This window comes from Anopheles coluzzii, chromosome X (genome assembly GCF_943734685.1).
Source record: "Anopheles coluzzii chromosome X, AcolN3, whole genome shotgun sequence".
NCBI lineage: Eukaryota > Metazoa > Arthropoda > Insecta > Diptera > Culicidae > Anopheles > Anopheles coluzzii.
The window spans coordinates 7,547,247-7,568,969 of NC_064669.1; the positions used below are offsets into that span (position 1 = coordinate 7,547,247).

Consider the following 21,723-nt stretch of genomic DNA (forward strand, 5'->3'; position numbering starts at 1 on the left):
GCTTGCCATGATCGGCTACCTCATTTGATAAAAGTTAGTTATTCCATGATTCGATTGGCCTATTTTGTGTGGTTGTATCTGTATTTGTATGTCCTGAAATTTCAATTTCTAAAAGCAATGGATTAAATCAATCATCGGTTGTAGTACACATTGGTCGTAAATAAATTTGCCGCTATTTATGAGAAGTTTTTTTTCAATACCTTAGGGTAAAATTTAAAAAAAATCCATTTTTTGTGATTGTCTAGAAACTAGTATAGAAGTTGTAAGTTCAATGTGCCAGAAAAAGTCTCAAGAGATCTCAAGGATGTATGTTAAAGGCATTGTAGTTTTCACCATTTCCTATCATTTAGCTAAAATATTAGGTTGGACCGAGTGCGATTGTAACAGTGAAGATATATTGCTTATCTCAACGCAAAAAAAATAACGTTTATAAACAATTAAACACGTGTCGAACTTTGAACGAAATCCCGAGCTGAAGCGATTTTGATACAAAAAGTACCCATTTCCCAATATATTATCTCGGCAATTGTTTCAATCTGAAAAACTGTGCAGTGACTCATTCTTTTGCGAAGACCTCATTCAAAGGTAAGTGCGTTTGTGTGAGCATTTTTTTTATTGGTAAAATCGATTTAAAAAAATATTAATTATTTTAATATATGTTTGATGGATGCACGAATATACATAAGCTGCGTATCACACACTCTGGTATTTTGGTCACAACAAGCTGACTTCGAAACATTTTCATTGATTAGTCAGATTTGTAAAGATTCAATTGAGCCTATCGTAAAGAATTATTTTGTTCTTCATGCATGCATAATATGATGAGCGAACAGCGAACATTCATGTAACTATATAAAATTTCTATCAAATTTCCTTTTGAGGAAAGTTTAATCGATCAGCTCCAATGTAAAACGATTTGACGTTGATTTTTCATTCATTTTGAAGAGCAAATGTTAGCGTTTGAACCCACCAAATATTACTTGTATAATTATGTTCATGACAAAACCCGATCTACAATCAACTGTGTTTGCTGATGTCTTTCCATTATTTGATTTTTTTTCATGTAATAGCACTGTGGTAAAAAACTACAAAAAATGCCAAATTTTCCAAAAACTATTTATGACAAAATATAAGGAGCAAATCAATAGTATATGACTAAAATTGTGGCGAAAAAACAAAATAATTTAACAGTTTGATAGCACAGTAAAACCTTTTTACTGAGCCGTTCAAAGTGTTTCTTAAGCAATTCGATACATTTTGGACCAATTCAACGATGAAATGATTTTTATGTTTCATACACATTGAATTGGGGCAGAGTACATTTCACAGTAGAATTGAAAGATACACATAACTTTATTTATCACACTTTTCTGCAACGGCTACCACTTATCGTACGCCAAGACGGTATTTTTCTTTGTTGAGCTCCAGCCGCTGTGAGAAAGCCATGCCTGTGAAATAAGAAATTGATTATTTGTCTCATTTTCCTACATTCCGAAGCGCCGTGGCCGCTAGAGCGGACAGCAACTGCGAATCATTATTCGAAATTTGTGTGACGCATAACTTTATGTTAAACATAAAATTTGACATATACCTATAAATACAACACTCATATATATATATAACACATATATATATATATAACTTTATGAAAAACATAACATTTGACATATACCTATATACATATACCTATATACAACACTATATATATATATATATATATATATATATATATATATATATATATATATATATATATATATATATATATATATATATAATAATATAATTAAATAAGTACATTACATATATTTAAATACATATATATATATATATATATATATATATATATATATATATATATATATATATATATATATATATATATATATATATATATGTATTTAAATATATGTAATGTACTTATTTAATTATATTATTATATATATATATATATATATATATATATATATATATCAAATTTAATGTTTTTCATATAAATTGGTTACACAGCTGAAAAGTTTATAGAAAAATATCACGAAACATTTTCACCATGTAAATAACGCTTATAATTCTTTAAAATAAAATCAATCAATATTTTTATACATTTTTAAAAAATAAATCCAATGCTGCCGTCTCTCCTAAATTTGAAATATTTTAAATTAAAAATTTCAAGAAAGTGAGTAAAGCTGCCTTATAATTGATAACAAATCGTCCAATATATATAATCGTCCAATGTAACGAATGAAATCCAATACCAATGGCAAAAAAATCAAAATTCAAAATTTAACCATCCTTGAATCGTAGATATAAACGTCTTTAAGTGCTTGACAGTTGTATCTAATGGTTCTCATTCTCTCATGAGCGTCGAACGGATTTCGTCGTTCGAAGCCGGTACTCGTCCCGAGTTTCATGGGCGCTCATAGGACCGAATATACACGCAAGTGTGTTCGGTACCGGCCCTAACCGAGAGAGTACACTCCACTCAAATCACGATTGACAGCGAGCTACACGCGCGTAAAAAGGAACGATATAAAAGCGAAAGCGAGAAAGGATTAATTCATGAGCGCCCGTGAGTTGCATGTATGGCGAAAGCCAGAGAATTGAGTGATTTTTCGATCGCATTGCGCTGCGGGAATGTTGAATCGTACGGTAACGCTGCTCCGGGCTTCGTGTCGTTAGATCAACCAAGTGTTAAATTTTTTTCCAAGTTAAGAAAAGCTTTGATACAAAAGACCGCAACGCAGTGAGAACAGAAAAGTGAGCGTTACGTGTGGTAGTGATTTTTGGTACGTGTGCTTTACGAAAATTGGCAGAGCTAAACTGGAAGCAATCGGTTCTTTTTGCCATACGATAAAAAATAGGTAGAATTACAGAATCTGGAACAGTACGATTAGGTGTGATATAGATTGTTAACTGTCAGTTTTTCGGCCAATTATTTACCGAACGCTGTAAAGCGTTTTTTCATAGATTTTTGGTTTACAGCACGCTGCTCAGTAAATCTCAAACATCATGCTGCACTGTGTTTGTGGGCTTTGGAGCTGTTTTTGCATCAGCGAAATACCGGTGTCGAACGTTAGGGAAATATCCCAGGTGAAATATTGACTTTGCGTGTGCAATAGATAATATTACAATTTTCATGCCACAGTTTGCCACTGCTTGCGACGATCGGTTGCCTCATATGATAGAAGATTATTTTAAATTTGTAACGCTATCATTTTAAAACATGGACTGATTGACCTAATTTGCGTGCTTGTAAGTTTATTTGTGTGTCCTCAATTTCCAGAAGCAGAGTGACGAAGTGCTATTATTTTAAACATAGTGGAAAGCTCACAAATAAAAACTATGTTCATGTTTTTTTTTATTTCAATTCCTTAGGGATAAAATTGAAATATAGCTATTTTTTGGAACACTTTAAAAGTATGAGTTTATAGTTAAACATAGTTCTTACCATTCCCTTTCCTTTGGCAAAAACATTAGACGCAATTGTGACAGTGAAAATATATTGCTTATTTCAAGGCAAATTTTAAACATAAAATAAACAATTAAACGCGTATCGAACATTAACTAAAGCGATTTCACACGATAAATACTCATTTCTCAAAATATTACAACGGCAATCGTTTCAATCGTACAAAATAGTGCAGTGACTCGTTGATTTTACGAAATCCTCCTTCAACGGTGGCTTTTATGTTTTAGTTTGTATGAGCATTGTTTTATTTGTATTCTAAAATCGATTAAAAAACAGTTGTAAATTAATTTTATATGTCTTTGGTGAATGCAGGAATGGACACACACTTTGTTATTTTCGGTTTACTGTCACAACACGCTGACTTGGAATCATTTTCATTAATTGGACAGATTTGTGAAAAACCTATCGAGCCTTTCGTAAATAATTACTTAAATCTGCATGTAAGCATTTTATTATGAGCAAAGATTAATGTAATAATATGAAATCCCTGTGGGATTTCGTCTTGAGAATAGTTTGATCGATTGAGTGCCATCTACAATGGTTTGACGTTGATTTTCCATTAATCAAGATATGTAAATGTTAGCGTTTGGTGGGTTAAAATATAACTTTGGAAATTATTTTCATGGCCAAACTCGATGTTTGATTTATGTCCATGTAATAATACTATGGGGAAAAAATGTGACAAAATGAGCACTCACATTACGTATGCATATAATTGTGATAAAACCCCATATGAATTCAATAATCATCGACAACGTTTTATTTGGGGCGTTAAAACTGTGATGTGACACGTTGAACGTTAAACGTCGAGCATCGTTCCTCATTGCTAACATTTTTCTAAGTACTGTTGGTTTCCATCGTTTGTTCGTCCACAAATAGTTAAAAATTAATCGTCCATCGTCTATTGTCTTCGACAACTATCCAGTGCGGAAGGAACTACCGATTACCATCGCTAAAATGTCCGTCGGTAATAGGAAAGAGGTCGCTTCAACGCTTGGTCTACCTAACTGCAAGTTTTCTGTTCCGTCCCTGCTCGGAAGTGTCCGGTGGTGCTTGATGCGTGGTATATTTCATTCCATTTCTTGTAGGTGTAGCTGTTACTCAGGTGCAATCATCGTTCAGCGTCGAGATTGCTGCTTTAAGTTGGCCCGCAATGTCTTGCTGCATCCGCTTAGTCTCGCTTCGTCCGCTCCGTGCAGCTTATTTTGGAGCGATCCTCATTGCGTCCTCGTTCAACAGTCTACAAACATCAGTTGAGTTCGTCCAGCAATCACGTTTAAGGAGCAGCAGCTTCCAGCAACGTGGGTTTGTCTCCAGAAACACTCGTCGATAACATTTCCAAAGTGAAGAACGCTTTCAACGCATCCTCTCTGAGCAGTCGGACGTCCTCCAGAACTTCCGGCGCAGTTCGTAATTTTTCTTCGCAGAGGCTCATTGGTCGTTCCCGAGTCTCCAGCTCCAGCTAGAACCATGTGACAGGGTTTCGGTAGGAAGATGTTGTCGTTCCGTCAATGGAAGCCGTGGTCGTGTTTCGTATTGTTCTGCAGCATCGCCAATGAGTTCATTATTCCACCATCGGCAACAAGTTCCACATTAACCCAGTGCGTCTTCGTGGTTGTGTGAGGTTCCGAATGCTCTTCAATCGGTTTCAAAGGTCTGATTGAGCTGCAACATCTCGTAAGAAGTACCTGAAATCGTCTACTGATGGCTCTGCTCGACCTGCTGCATCTGCTCGTGTTGCACCTTACAGTTTGCCGCATTTATCGTCTACTTCGCTATCATCTGCATGCAGACTCCGAACTCGTTCAACGTGACATGTCTACACTTCTGCGCAGTTCTAGCTGGCGCCTCCGGTCTATCAGCTCTTGAAGGCGACAGTCGAACATACTTCAGCACATCCAGTCGCCCGCAAGACTTTTCCAGCGCATCCATAATTGTCGTTAGAGTGTCACCGTCCTTAGCTCCCCAAAGGATTCTTTCGTTTTCAGCACAGCCAAACTTACAAGACCATCGTTCAGTGTCGAGATTGCTACTTTAAGTTGGTCCGCAATGTCTTGCTGCATCCGCTTAGTCTCGCTTCGTCCGCTCCGTGCAGCTTATTTTGGAGCGATCCTCATTGCATCCTCGTTCAACAGTCTACAAACATCAGTTGAGTTCGTCCAGCAATCACGTTCAAGGAGCAGCAGCTTCCAGCAACGTGGGTTTGTCACCAGAAACACTCGTCGATAGCATTTCCAAGGTGTAGAGCGCTTTCAACGCATCCTCTCTAAGCAGTCGAACGTCCTCCAGAACTTCCGGCGCAGTTCGTCATTTTTCTTCGCAGAGGCTCATTGGTCGTTCCCGAGTCTCCAGCTCCAGCTAGAACCATGTGACAGGGTTTCGGTAGGAAGATGTTGTCGTTCCGTCAATGGTAGCCGTGGTCGTGTTTCGTATTGTTCTGCAGCATCGCCAATGAGTTCATTATTCCACCATCGGCAACAAGTTCCACATTAACCCAGTGCGTCTTCGTGGTTGTGTGAGGTTCCGAATGCTCTTCAATCGGTTTCAAAGGTCTGATTGAGCTGCAACATCTCGTAAGAAGTACCTGAAATCGTCTACTGATGGCTCTGCTCGACCTGCTGCATCTGCTCGTGTTGCACCTTACAGTTTGCCGCATTTATCGTCTACTTCGCTATCATCTGCATCCAGACTCCGAACTCGTTCAACGTGACATGTCTACACTTCTGCACAGTTCCAGCTGGCGCCTCCGGTCTATCAGCTCTTGAAGGCGACAGTCGAACATACTTCAGCACATCCAGTCGCCCGCAAGACTTTTCCAGCGCATCCATAATTGTCGTCAGAGTGTCATCGTCCATAGCTCCTCGAAGAATTCTTTCGTTTTCAGCACAACCAAACTTACAAGACCATCGTTCAGCGTCGAGATTGCTGCTTTAAGTTGGTCCGCAATGTCTTGCTGCATCCGCTTAGTCTCGCTTCGTCCGCTCCGTGCAGTTTATTTTGGAGCGATCCTCATTGCGTCCTCGTTCAACAGTCTACAAACATCAGTTGAGTTCGTCCAGCAATAACGTTTAAGGAGCAGCAGCTTCCAGCAACGTGGGTTTGTCACCAGAAACACTCGTCGATAGCATTTCCAAGGTGTAGAGCGCTTTCAACGCATCCTCTCTAAGCAGTCGAACGTCCTCCAGAACTTCCGGCGCAGTTCGTCATTTTTCTTCGCAGAGGCTCATTGGTCGTTCCCGAGTCTCCAGCTCCAGCTAGAACCATGTGACAGGGTTTCGGTAGGAAGATGTTGTCGTTCCGTCAATGGTAGCCGTGGTCGTGTTTCGTATTGTTCTGCAGCATCGCCAATGAGTTCATTATTCCACCATCGGCAACAAGTTCCACATTAACCCAGTGCGTCTTCGTGGTTGTGTGAGGTTCCGAATGCTCTTCAATCGGTTTCAAAGGTCTGATTGAGCTGCAACATCTCGTAAGAAGTACCTGAAATCGTCTACTGATGGCTCTGCTCGACCTGCTGCATCTGCTCGTGTTGCACCTTACAGTTTGCCGCATTTATCGTCTACTTCGCTATCATCTGCATCCAGACTCCGAACTCGTTCAACGTGAAATGTCTACACTTCTGCACAGTTCCAGCTGGCGCCTCCGGTCTATCAGCTCTTGAAGGCGACAGTCGAACATACTTCAGCACATCCAGTCGCCCGCAAGACTTTTCCAGCGCATCCATAATTGTCGTCAGAGTGTCATCGTCCATAGCTCCTCGAAGAATTCTTTCGTTTTCAGCACAACCAAACTTACAAGACCATCGTTCAGCGTCGAGATTGCTGCTTTAAGTTGGTCCGCAATGTCTTGCTGCATCCGCTTAGTCTCGCTTCGTCCGCTCCGTGCAGTTTATTTTGGAGCGATCCTCATTGCGTCCTCGTTCAACAGTCTACAAACATCAGTTGAGTTCGTCCAGCAATAACGTTTAAGGAGCAGCAGCTTCCAGCAACGAGGGTTTGTCACCAGAAACACTCGTCGATAGCATTTCCAAGGTGTAGAGCGCTTTCAACGCATCTTCTCTGAGCAGTCTGACGTAATCTAGAACTTCCGGCGCAGTTCGTAATTTTTCTTCGCAGCGGCTCATTGGTCGTTCCCGAGTCTCCAGCTCCAGCTAGAACCATGTGACAGGGTTTCGGTAGGAAGATGTTGTCGTTCCGTCAATGGAAGCCGTGGTCGTGTTTCGTATTGTTCTGCAGCATCGCCAATGAGTTCATTATTCCACCATCGGCAGCAAGTTCCACATTAACCCAGTGCGTCTTCGTGGTTGTATGAGGTTCCGAATGCTCTTCAATCGGTTTCAAAGGTCTGATTGAGCTGCAATATCTCATAAGAAGGACCTGAAATCGTCTACTGATGGCTCTGCTCGACCTGCTGTGTCTGCTCGTGTTGCACCTTACAGTTTGCCGCATTTATCGTCTACTTCGCTATCATCTGCATCCAGACTCCGAACTCGTTCAACGTGAAATGTCTACACTTCTGCACAGTTCCAACTGGCGCCTCCGGTCTATCAGCTCTTGAAGGCAACAGTCGATCATACTTCAGCACATCCAGTCGCCCGCAAGACTTTTCCAGCGCATCCATAATTGTCGTCAGAGTGTCATCGTCCATAGCTCCTCGAAGGATTCTTTCATTTTCAGCACAACCAAACTTACAAGACGATACACAAAAGGAGGAAAAATACATCGGCTATTCTGCGTTGAATTTCGCTCGGAGTTGGGTCGAGGTTTATTTGCAGTTCCTCAGTGTTGTCAGTTAGAATCTATTTGTGTGCCTCTCTATTTCTTTCTTTCAGTGCTTTCAGTGGCTTCAAATGCATCAAACAAAGAAGTTGGCGTCACTCCTTGAGTGACTCGTCACCAGTGAATCACACGATCGTTTTTTCTTTCGTTTTTCTTTACATCCGCTGTTGGCGAAGTTATTGCAGTTGGAATAAATTGCCGCAGTAAGAGTGGGTGCCGCTTGCGCGCGGTTTCTGTTCAATCATGTTTTACGACCCCGTTGTGTAACCCTTGTGCGAACAAAGGGTTGAATCAGCACTGAGTCATATAGTTCAATTGTATAATACGATAGAATACCTAAATCGGTTTGAGCCGGAAACATGCTTGTTACGGGTTACGCTTTGTATATTTATTATTATTAATTTGTTTATTTTTATTTATACTGATGGAACTGAATTCCTAGTTTCTCTTAGCTTGAGAACAAATCCCGCTATCGTCTCAATCCCGCCGAGCACTTCTCCAATTGGAAATGATACATTTTGTTTCGACTTCGTATACAAGTGTACAACGTGCCATGTCAAAACTGTGTAAAAAATCCCATAAGATGGTGAAAAGTGTTTCAATTAGGAGCAGTCAAAGTAAAAACTTTCAGAACGCAAAAAACCAGCCTTCACGCACACGTTGCGTTCACACACACATAGTTACTTATCCGTTCCCACTTGTGTCGGATTGAACAAGGAAGGAGAGCATTTTGTATGCTCTAATTCTCTTTTCTATTGTAGTTGATAGTTATTCATAAAATATGGTTTTTTATTTTTCATTCTTTTCTCATTGATGTGTCGTGCCTTCTTACCTTCCGCTACAGTTTAACTTGTTCCAAACCATCCAAGAAATTTCCAAGAAACTTGTTCCAAGAAATCCCAAGAGTATCGACAAATTATACATTAATGTCTGAATGGATATCCATAATTCCAACGTAAGTGACAATAAGAAAAGAAGATATTTTGTCCTGTCTAATATGAAATACTGGCTTTTTTTCGCTATAAGGTTTCTTCAACAACTAACGTACTAATGCTAGCATCATCACTGGCATCCAGTGTGGAACCAGTAAAGCGTTCTCCGCCAGCTTGTTCATCGTCCGGAGCGGCAAAACAATCAGCGCTCCCTCCTCCGCTGGCTCCGTTATCTTCCGGAGCAGCAGCACAGCGCCGGGTGATTAAACAAACTCTGCCAAACATTCTAACGCGTTCCATATCGTATGTTGTTGTCGAAGCTTCGGCATCATCGCTATCCTTAGCTTTAACAGCGTCGTCATCCGGAGCAGCAGGACTGCCCGCAAAACAACCTGGATCAATCCAGCAATCGCTTCCTCCTCCGCTAGCTCCGTTGTCGTCTGGGGAGGCAGCGCGGTCGATTGCACAAACTGTGCCAAATAATGTAACGCGCTCCACACCTCCGGCTGCTGCGGAAGCCTCAGCATCATCGTTGCCCTTACCTTTGACAGCGTCATCATCCGGAGCGGTAGAACCGTTGGTGATGTCTACACCATGTACTATTTTGCAACCAATTGTGCAGGATGCTTTCAAGATATCATCATCCGTCGTGTTTTCTCCATCAGCATCAGCGTCAAACATACCAGTGAGACAGCAAGATAAAAAGAAAGCCACATCCAATACTGTTAAACGAACTAGAAAGAGCCGTGCTAAGCGGGTGTCAGGTGCCATCAAGCCATCACTTGCACCCGAAGCGCATTCTTCGTTAACTCCGCTACCGGGTTTAGACATCGGTCGACCATTAATGAACGATCTGGAACCATGTGAGATGAAGCACATGGCGGGAATTCCTGCGCCTTTCCTCCCGATCGGAATCGAATCGGAGATGGTTACAAAATCGTCAGATACCCTTCCATCTGCATTGCACATAAGCGACTCGCTAACGCATTTATCATTACCTAACACAGCTGTAAATAGCAGAGCAGCTGAAAAACTCACTTGCCTAGCAGCAACAGGTGCGGACGTTTGTGATGGTTTACTGGATGAAAATGAACTGTTTACGGCACAGCTCCCTGATGTGATGTGCTCCTCTTCAGCGACAACGCGCGCACCTGACAATGTGGACAATACAATGTTGCTTCGTGAGCTACAAAGCTTAAGAGAATTTGTTGAACATTCAATCCAAACGCTACAGAAAACCGTGGAGAGCAATTTCATTTCATTCTACTAACCACCGATATCGTATTGGAAGCGTTTGATACCCTGCTAGGAATTGATGACGAGGATCGGAGCAATAGGGTGACTTACGTTTTGGTGATGTACTTGGAGCGATTGGCGATGTAAGAAAATTCCTGTAAAAAAATAGAAAATGTATTAAAACTTTTTGTATTAGAGGTATCTTGAGGACGAAGAATTTCGAAGCTTTTTTTAGTACATTAGTACATTTAGTACAACAAACAAAGACTGTTCCCCGACTGAAAATAGGGGAAACATGTGTAGCGGTAATTAACTGTGAACAAATAAGGAATGGTTAGAAAAGGATGGTTTTTATTATTTAGGATCATTTCAGCCATCTACTGATAATGGCTCAGCCATTTCATTAATGTCAGCTTCTTTTAGAGTTAATGGATAAAAACTATCATACAGTTTGTGACGCAGTGCATCAGTGCTGTTTCGCTGGAAAAGTAAATAAAAAACAGATAAAAGTAAACCGCTGATAAACGTACAGAACTGTTTATTTATTAATCTAATATACTTTCCAATGTGTGCTGTCCTCATTGGGGAGAGTGTGTATCAATTGGGATAAAATACAGTTCTCCTGTTCCACTCAGAGTTTGCTCTAATGATTTAATCTACTTAGAATTTTTTTAAAATTCACCAAACCACAATCCAGTTGCATTTACAGACATTTCCCTTTAAAGAAGCTTAACTATTTCCTACTAAAAAGTACACAATAAAATCACAAAACATACCGCGACGCCGCACACCTAACACATTCACTGACAAAACGCGTAACCATAGATATAAGCCATTTTTAATCGAAACACTTTGCAAAACTGGTTTTAAATCACGAACACACAGCACACTGTAAATAAATAATTGCACCATTGGCACAGCACAAATGCACGTTGCTTCAGATGCTAACAACAGTTGCACTTTTCATTTGTTGGCTTCACTTTTCGCTTTGAAAATTGCTTCAATGCTTTCACGCTTATCAAATCAAAATTAAAGCCACCGTTGTATCTAAGCAGCAGCAACCATCGTTGCTCTTCGATCGAGTTTGGGAAAGAGGGCTGATGCTCTGTCTCTCTTTCTCTCTCTTTGTTTTGACACACAGGAACGTTGTGCATTAGCTTCTGTTCTGCTGGTCGAGAAGCTGCGCAAACGACGGAACCGCGCGGCCCGTCAAGATGAGCCGCAGCAAAAAAGGGATGCCCCGGAGAGGCTGCGCAAAAATGTCGCTGGCACAGTTTCAACAAATGGATCAGTGTGCAGAGCCCGACCGTGCACCAACAGTGTCGGAGAACGATTCGCACAATCTTCCAAGCAATGACGAAGTGGAGCCCTCGGGTTCGCAACCAACGCAACGTCAAGAGGACAGCGAAATGGACCGACTACCGCCGATCGTAGTTACAGGCACATCACTAGAATACGTTCGCCACTTGATTGCAGCTACCGGTGTGATACACTACACGGCTAATACCACAACGAACGCCATCACCGTGTTCGTGACCAATACGAAGGATTTTAAAGCTATTCTCGACACGTTCAAGCAGCACCGAATCAATTGCTTCACCCATCAGCTGCCCGAGGCACGCACGACCAAAGTAATGGTTCGAGGTCTCCCAGAAACGGATGTTGAGGATATCGCGGAGGCGCTTGCGGCATTTAATATACGGCCAATCACGATCAAAACCATACGGATGCCTCCACAGCAGTTCCACCGGCAGGCAAAGTATCTGTTACATTTTCCCAAAGAGTCAATCACACTAGACGAGCTGAGGCAGGTACGCCATGTGAACCATCACAGGGTGTACTTTGACCTGCACACGCGCCAGCGGGTGCCAATGCAGTGCAAAAACTGCCAAAAGTATGGCCACGGCCAAGCGAACTGCTTCCGCACACCGAAGTGCGTGAAATGCGCCGGAGCACACGCGTCGAGCATGTGCCCACGCAGCAAGGCGACCACTAACCCTGGCGGGAGACTAGCTTTGGCTGATTTGCGATGCGCAAACTGCGGCGATCGTCACACTGCGAACTTCCACGGCTGCCCTGCACGCAGAACGATTAAACCGGCCGAAAGAGCGAAGGAAATGCCCGGACCGTCCTTCCAACTCATCGACGAGAGCTTCCCTTCGCTGCCAAAGGTTAGTCCTGCACACACCACAGAAACAGAAAAGTAATCAACGCAGTGGCATCCTCTATGGTGCCGGTGCGAAATCAAATAGGACGGGAAAGACCCGTTTTGAAGTAGTTCAAAGGGAAGTTTTTAATTCCATTTTCTATCCACCTAATCCAACGTACTAGGCCGTGCGATGCCACACGTTCACCATCAATGCTTGATTTGGCACTATCAAAACCATTCCTACTTTCTGTACAGTTTGAAGTTTGCATTTTCTAAATTGATGTACATTGACTTCATACGAGTTTAGAGGCCTTAAAAGAGAATTTGATAGATGTAGGAAGATATGCATACTCCTTTCCTGACAGTCCGGACGATTCTGATCTTTCATCTATGTTTTTATTTATGGTGATTTTGGGTTTTTTTTCAGCCGTTTCCGGGTTGTGTATTTCAAAATTTTTACCAAACCAGTTCCGGTGTAGCTTTTGTCATTTAGTGTATAAAGTAATGCTGCTTTGAGTAATAAAGCATGAACAGTTCCTGCCTATGGTAACGATGTATAAACTGCCTTCATTGTTTAGTGTTTGTCTATCTTTCTCAACGCTGCGCTTTTGAGAAAGTGGGTCTCCCAATTACATTGTACGCTCCCTAGGGTTCTCTTAGTGCTGAGTGTTATGTTTAGCAGATATGCTACAAAATATTATGTAATGCTATCTGGTATATAAACTCTCCAACGCGCCAGGAAGCGCAACGCTACCCGTACCAGGCCATTTTTAAGTGAAAAGTATTAAGAAGAATGGTCCTATGGCGAAATCCCAGCAGGATCTATCAGTGCAATAAGTGATTTGGACGAAAAAAGTAGGTTCGATTAAGTGGTAACATTAGATTAGATTGGTTAGACGAAGTAACAGTGGGCAGGACGTGGCCAAGCAGTAGTGCAACAGCTTTGCAACGAATAGCTGCTATTGTTTGTACCACTATAGGTAATACTTAGACCATCATTCCTTTGTGTATTTTCAGCCTGTACCATAAAAACAACGCCAAAATGAACATTCCAAACGACGACCCTACAAACAATGATCGGCAACCGTCGCCTTACAAGCTTATTTTGATTCGTCCGTCACGCGGTTGGTAACATTCTAATGCAGCAAGGGGAACGAAAATTAACTGCTCCATTTTACAGCGCCAAACAGCCCAGCTAGATATGTATTTCATCGTGCATCACGCAACGGAACAATACAATTTCATAAACTTCCCAACAATCATGTGAAGGGTATGTTTGTAATGCAGCGAGCTGTTCAGCGATTGGGCGAATGTTTAACGTGGTTTGTTTTGTATTTTTAGCTCCTCATGAGTGCCGCTTTTGCCGTACAAAGACAGTAATCGAATTGCAACAACAACTTGCGGATATCCGTGCAGTTAATAAGAAATTAGTCGAGGAAATGCAACGTGTGCAAGGCGTGAGTGAAGAACAATGAATTTATTTTTTAAAAACCTTCTAAAGGGCCCAGGAGTAAGGGCTTCTCCCTGTTGCAAGCTCTGGTGAGTTGCTAAAATTTAATTTAATCAGCTATATCAGTTAGAGGACATTTAATGCAACACAAAGATGAGTTGCAAACTTTTTATTAACTGCTACGTACAGATGCAGCCTGCAAAGCTGAAGTTGTACATTCTGTTGAGCAGGCAGCAAAAGTGACAAAAATTATTTAGCGGAATTTGGGGCAAGTGTGCCATACGGGGCAAGAGTGCCACCAAGCATTTTTCCTGAAAAACTTAAGTTTAATGATCAATTGTGTATACAGTTGGTTGCTTTCCAATGACTAGGTATACTGAGCCGAATTTCATACAGACCAATCGATATTTCCCATTGTTTTGAACTGATTTGTGTTGAGTTTCAAAATTGAGCAGAATGCTATAATTTTTTAATCCAACCAAATAAGCTCTCAAAAATAATGCGAACAATCAACCGAGAAAATATTTACACCACCGTTTAGCTGAGAAAACGTGAAATTTTTTGTGGGGTTAGTTGAAAAAAACTTTCTTTTTGTCACTGAAAAATTCAATTTAAAAAAAGATACAACTTTTGGGGCAAAAGAGCCATCTCTATTTGGGGCAAGTGTGCCACCATCACCAGGCGCGAGCTGTCAAAAATGTAAACATTGTTGTAGCGTTCAGCGGTATGGTGCGCTTTTACGAGCGGATTCTACTCCGGAAAAACAGACCAGCAACAACCCATATTGCGATACAGTTTGTGATGAAAAGGGGTTCATTGGTGACTCAAGACATGTAGGAATACATACACTAGTGGTACAAACGTAATAATTTCCAATTATCAAAAAATACGGTTATTTTAACCAGGTGGCCGTCTTGCCCCATACGAGTGGCACTCTTGCCCCATAGCCCAAAAAAAAAACAACGTCTTTTTGGACCCTTTTTAAAACGCTTCAAAAACTGTTTTGTTTGCACTTTTTTCAAGCGAAACTCATTTATAAGTGAGGAAATAGATGTAAAATGGTTGTGAGACTTAAATCGGCTTTTGGAAAACACGTTTTAGTGCGTTATAACTTGAAATGCTTAAGGTGGCACACTTGCCCCAAATTCCGCTACAAAAAACCAGCATTCATCAAATGTACTAATGTGACACAACTGTTCTGGATAGAAGGAACGACACAAAACACAATGCTAACTAAGTAATATGTAACATATTTTCGCGACCAAAACCATTCAAGTTCCTTACAATAAATTCCTGTTATCGATCTGCAAACAAGATTAGCCTACAAAGCACTATCAAAATTACACTTTTTAAAATAGTTCCGAACTCTACCTTTTACGTAATCCAAATGTGTTTGCTTGGAAGCAAAATGATTTCAATCGATAAAAAAATTGATTCCCTCATATAATTGCTGACAAGGATACACCTTAATGATACACTAAGCTGTATGCGTGCTACTTATTGCATCATTTTATATCCCCGTTGGGTCATTCATTCTATCAGCTGCAAATCGATCAAGCTCTTTTCTAGCAACAAACCATGTTGTTTATGAATTGATGTGAATACAACTGTCATTAAATAAACCTTCAACATAACAAGTTTAAAGATTTTTCACGGACTTTAGCTACAACTAGTGTGAACCTATAGGTTAGCTCTCTCACTAACGTAGAATATAACGAAGCATCAATAGCGCATAGAGGGAAACGATTAAACAGGAGAAGAAAAAATAAGGATACCGGATCAAAAGGATGACAGATAACAACTTGAATAAAAATGGAATATATCGATATTAAACTGACTGCAGTGCGAATACCACACACGCTGGTAAAACTGATACTAAGCTAGCCACGTACGTGGGTACCCTGCGTAGGCGGGTGAACTTATGCGTACGAACAACTGTTTTGCTTCCGCGTGGTAAATAACAATACTATCCCGTTAATCAAAAAAATCAAAACAAGGTAGATGTATGTATGCTCATAATTCAGAAATAGTTAAAGAAAAATACATGCTTATTTCGGCTCTTTGTTCGCCCACTCCTGCAAGCCATGCAATGGAGACGCCCAGTGTTTTATTCAAACGCAAGCAATACGGCGTTTAGGAGCGTTGCTACCAATTAAAAAAAAACACGAACGAAGCTCCAAAGTCTTGGTCGCTGTACATTGTGTTTACCTAATACAATGAACCGTACGATCTTGCTTACAATCATTGTAATTATCGCTTCACGGTTTCCGATGGAGACGCCTTGTCTGAACTGAGAACACACAGATTAAGCGTTTACAACGCTATAAAACGCAGAAATTATGTGTTAAATATGTTTTTAAGCTGATTAATTTCTTGAACCTAAATTTATTCTATTCAATTACCTAAAGATCGTTTCATTATTTGCTTGAGGAGACCAATCATTCCAATGTCCAATAGTCTCAGCATGTTAATGGAGGCGCCCAGTGCCTGGTAAATGTGTGACATACGTAGAATGGCTGAAAAATGATGAATCAAAAGTAACTCCAAAAACAAAACTTATTGAAAAAAAAAACAAAAATACTGATGTTTCCTTTGACAAGCGTTTGGAAAATGCGTGAATTTATTTCGATTTAACACTTTTATTGTTCTGGTGGGCAAGAAACACTGAAACAGAAAAAGAGCGCTATAGAGATAGAGAAAGAGATAAATAGGGAAAGAGAGATCGAGAGAAAAAGAGAGAGAGGTGGAGAGAGAGTGAGAAAAACTGCGAACAAGAGAGAGTATATGAACGTAGAATATTGTTCACCAGAGCAGGCTAATTTACTCTTGCACTGATTTGTCCGAGAAGGACTCGAGAGCTAGAGACGACGAAAGAGACACAGTACACGTCATAACGAGTGCATCTTATTTAAAAAATCTTGCATATCAACCAATATCGTATGACATACTGAAGCTTATTTTGGTGTCGATGTGAAAACAAGATCACCGCTGGTTTACATTCAGTATTTCTATAATTTAGCTTATCGCTTAGGCAAATGAAAGCTTCATTTAATACAAAACTATTTCCATCGTAATATTTGAAAAATTAGTTTATGCTGAAGAATATGTACATCAAATTCTCAATTGTGATTGAAAAACTCTATTAGATCTAGCTGGAAATAGAAAGAAAATGAAAATATTTTCTTTTATTTCTGATACAGCACATTTAAACTGGCCGTATGTGGTTCTGGAACCAATTATTTCACTTTTTTATACAAGTTATATTAAAAAAGAGTTTTCTGCATAACATTTTTTTCGCTTAAAAATTGAGTCGCTGGGACGGATTTAACGCGTTATAAAAGATGCCACTGTATATCGTTTTGCATTGGTACGAATATTTGAAGCCTTTTTAACAATAAATGGGATAATATCAGATTTGAAGAAAATATGCGCCCATTAAAACATATTGAAAGAGGGACAGCAATACGATGCACATACATTGCAAACAGTGTTGATAGTAGATTAATATCGACGTGCATTAATGATGAACGACATTGATTAATTTGAATGCATTATCTGGTACATCATTATAAACATTCTACCGACAATATTACCGAGGGATTTTTACAGTATTAAAAATGCAGTCGACAACGTACATGCATTCGATAATTCAAACCATTCTAAAATTATTTTTTTATTGGCGAATATCCAGCGAGGCCGTATTGCTTAAAAATAACACTGATTGTACATTTTTTATCTCAAACATCACGACTGAACAGAATATACATTTAAAAAATATAAACTAAAAGCTGCAAACGATGAACTCTAACTGTCACGGTAAACTAATTTACTCAGAACTAGTTAGAGAAAAATGGATGTCGACTTCGACTCTTTGTTCGCCCACTCCTGCAAGCCATGCAATGGAGCCGCCCAGTGTTTTATTCAAACGCAAGCAATACGGCGTTTAGGAGCTTTTAAAAAAACACGGACCAAGCTACAAAGTCTTGGTCGCTGTACATTGTGTTTATCTAATACAATGAACCGTACGATTTTGCTTACAATCATTGTAATTATCGCTTCACGGCTTCCGATGGAGACGCCTTGCCCGAACTGAGAACACACAGATTAAGCGTTTGGAACGCTATTTTTTAAGCTGATTAATTTCTTGAACCTAAATTTGTTCTATTCAATTACCTAAAGATCGTTTCATTATTTGCTTGAGGAGACCAATCATTCGAATGTCCAATAGTCTCCGCATGTTAATGGAGGCGCCCAGTGCCTGGTAGATGCTTGGTAAATGCGGATTGCGAGCAGTAGGAAAAGCAAAAAAATAGTGAACGCCTCGTAATTTTGTTTGAAATTATATAGAGCACGTTATCAGGCATATATAATTTCTAATTTTTTTTTCTCCATTTGGAATCTCATTCTTGCCACTGTCAAACTTCTTACGAAGCAACACACTGAGCCAAGCCCAGTAGTCACAGTCGGTGAAAAAATGCTTGAATTTTAACCAAATTCTTTGAACTTGAAAAATATTTTGCACTTTGTTTTAGTAATGAAGCAATTTATTTTTTGCTTTCGTTTTTGTTTCGGGTTTGGTACCCTTTCTTTTCACAAAGGGTTGACCAACCATTCGTTCGTCAGAACGGGCCAAGCTTAAGTACTAGTACGCTTGGTCGGTCGGTAAACGGCGACGAGCAGGGCGACCAGCAGACAATGTGCCTGGTTGAGTCGGTGCCATTGTTGTATATGCGCCCGTAATGCTCTCGCAACTCCTATTCCTACCTCCACGTTGGTGCCGACCGGGATGCGGATCAATTCACCATGATTCGTATGCCAACAGGAAAGGGGGACAAGTTTTTCATCATTTTCTTCACACCATTCCCCGCAAGTATCTCAACCTAAAATAGCTTCACGAAATGTAGTGGCGATCGTCCCATTGAGATATCATTTTATTTGTACTTGAATCAGCAAAATTTAATCATTATAGAAACAAAAACAGACACAAAACTGCACCGAAACTGCGACATCAGGCCTGGCGGTCAAAGTGCTTAAGCAAGCTGTTAAGTTAGTTAAGTTAGTTAAGTTAGTTAAGTTAGTTAAGTTAGTTAAGTTAGTTAAGTTAGTTAAGATCACTGGTCTTATAAGTGGTCCCCATGCCGCTTGATCAGATACTTAAGCGTTAAAACTAACACTACACTCTAAGTAGCTATGAGAATCATCTCCCATCAATCATCTTAGGCTGAGACGTAAGAGTTCAGCTGCTTCCAAAGCCTGCTCTTACTTTCATTCTCATCCTCATTCATACTAACGATGTAGTAATTGATTAAGCACGTTGACCGTCGGCCAGATATCGCAGTGTTTCAAGTGAGCACAAATCGCATCGAAAAAGAGCGACAAGCGTGACAATTTCTCGTGCGAATGTACCCCTACTAGGGTACACGTTTACCCTTAGTTTGGGCAGTTAATTGAAGGATTTAGATAGTTCGGTACTACCACCGGCATCGAAAATTTGCCAATCCAGGTTACGATTCGTAGTATGCAATTATTTTGAAGCAATCTCTCTTCAAACAAGGGGCGCCTATACATAACGTATCGCTCGGAATGTCATCTTCAGGTATGGTCTCGATCGTACCGCTTGCCAGCGCTGGGAACTTGTGTGAATGTCGTTCGATTTAGCCCGGTCATTGTTTGAGAACATTACCATTTTGCAGGATGTAGACGTCTCATCACTATCCCCCGGGGTGTTCCCAACTGCGATCGTCATCCGTTGAAAGTCCCGCTGACAGCTCTACTGATAGTCGTACGTACTACAATGATCCAGTACTTCGAGATGTAATTTACTCTCACTCGCCATACCTACTAGTCTACCAAATCTACCCTTGGTTGAGAGTCTATTCAGCGTAAACTCTTCCGTTATGCAGTATCTCTACTTCCACGGAAACCAGGCAGCCAGCATCCGCCATAAGAGGTTCGTCGTCTCATGCTCACCAGCGGAAGGGCAGGTGCAACATTGTTCACTATGTATGAGGTTCGTCGTCTCACGTTCCTTGTCCTTCACCAGCTGAAGGACAGGCGCAACATTGTTCAGCAGCTCCAAACCGAAGCGGAAAACTTTAGAGGAATCACGTCATTACGCGCAGAGGCCGTCATTCGAGGAAGTTGTCCACTCTATCTTAGCAGCATCTGCCCAGCAGCCTGTCAGCAGCAACCTGGTCTTTTCCCGCAAACGATCCACCTTGAACTATCATTTGCTCGTCACACAAAAGCAATCATCATCAGCAAAAACCAGCTTCCTGGATTTGTTCTCCGTACGGCTAAAAGCCTTGAGGATCTTATATGTCTTAAGGATCGTCGTCGACACTACTGGGCCCGAACAAATCGAATGAACACGAATGTACACAACATAAAGCAAGCGATCGAACGCATCACTGTCCCAAACGCCATGCCACCACGGTCTGCACGTAGTAATGATGGATTTTATTTTTTTATTTTTATTTTTTCCATATCTTCGCCCTCATCGCATTGCTCGTCCCAACAGACCCAGCATGGGCTGGCTGGTTTTGAGTTTGGCAGCCCTTCTTTTCGCAAAAGGGTTGGCGAACCATTCGTTCGTCAGAACGGGCCAAGCTTAAGTACTAGTACGCTTGGTCGGTCGGTAAACGGCGACGAGCAGGGCGACCAGCAGACAATGTGCCTGGTTGTGTCGGTGCTATTGGTGTATATGCGCCCGTAATGCTCTCGCAACTCCTATTCCTACCTCCACGTTGGTGCCGACCGGGATGCGGATCAATTCACCATGATTCGTATGCTAACAGGAAAGGGGGAAAATTGCAGGGGGCGTAGTTTTTCATCATTTTCTTTACACTATTCCACTTGTTGTTTAAAAGTGGCTCCCATACCGCTTGATCAGATGCTGCTGACAAGATGTCAACCTAAGCGTTTTTCTCACGACAATTTCCGGTGCAAATGTACCCCTACTAACGTAAACGTGTACCCAAAGTTTGGGTAGTTGATTGTAGGATTAAGATAACCCTGCAGTACCACTAGCATCGCATTTTTGCCTGTCCAGCTTAGCCTGCGTGGTAATGAATTAAGTCTCGAAAGCCTGTATAAACAGGACCACGTAGGACGTTACGCCAAATAGAAGAAGAAGAAGAACTAGATTTTCTAATGCGTTGTTTAGATCATAAATCGTGTTTTTTTTTAATTCCTTCGAATTATTTGTAGATTATTTAGCAGCTTTAGATACACCAAGTACATTCTTCCATATTCCTCTTCTGACCTTGTCATTATTTCTACCATTTTTGGACTCCATCATTAGTTGTTGAACGTGTTGCAAATCCAGTGCCAGTGAAGTTAGTCCCTTCTGTTGGATCGCCTCCCAACATGAGCAATTTCATCAAGGATTGCCTTCTTATAAGGGCTTCCACATGCGATTGTTCCTTTAGATCACCGGTCGGCAAAGTCCGGCCCGCCGCCACATTCAATCCGGCCCGCGAATGGTTTTGACTGATTTTGAAAGATGGGAAGAAACTATTCGTATAAAAATTACCGAATATCTTTTAGAATAGCAGTTTATGCCAACGAACTCTTTCTACTTTAATTAAAGTACTATTGAATGGCAGGCCTTGATCGACAATGGTTGTTGTGCCAAAAGAAGAATAAAACTATGGAATGACGGATCGATCGGTATGTTTGAACTCAAGATCAATATCCCCGTAACGTTT

General features: G+C 40.8%; 1 protein-coding gene across 42 annotated transcripts in view; it reads right to left on the bottom strand.

The window, feature by feature from the left end:
• Window positions 1-590: 590 nt before the first annotated feature.
• Window positions 591-21,723, bottom strand: part of LOC120959413 (uncharacterized) — a 42,940-nt gene continuing 21,807 nt past the window's right edge. For 39 of the 42 annotated variants that reach the window (XM_049610979.1, XM_049610167.1, XM_049608734.1 and 36 more), the window contains one exon: window positions 8,406-10,570. In XM_049610979.1, coding sequence (XP_049466936.1) covers window positions 9,267-10,436 — 1,170 coding nt within the window. In that variant the 5' untranslated portion in view covers window positions 10,437-10,570 and the 3' untranslated portion in view covers window positions 8,406-9,266. Of the gene's footprint in view, window positions 1,449-8,405; window positions 10,571-17,654; window positions 21,506-21,723 lie in introns of those variants that run through there. The other 3 variants (XR_007451798.1, XM_049605070.1, XR_007451801.1) reach the window with 3 other exon arrangements.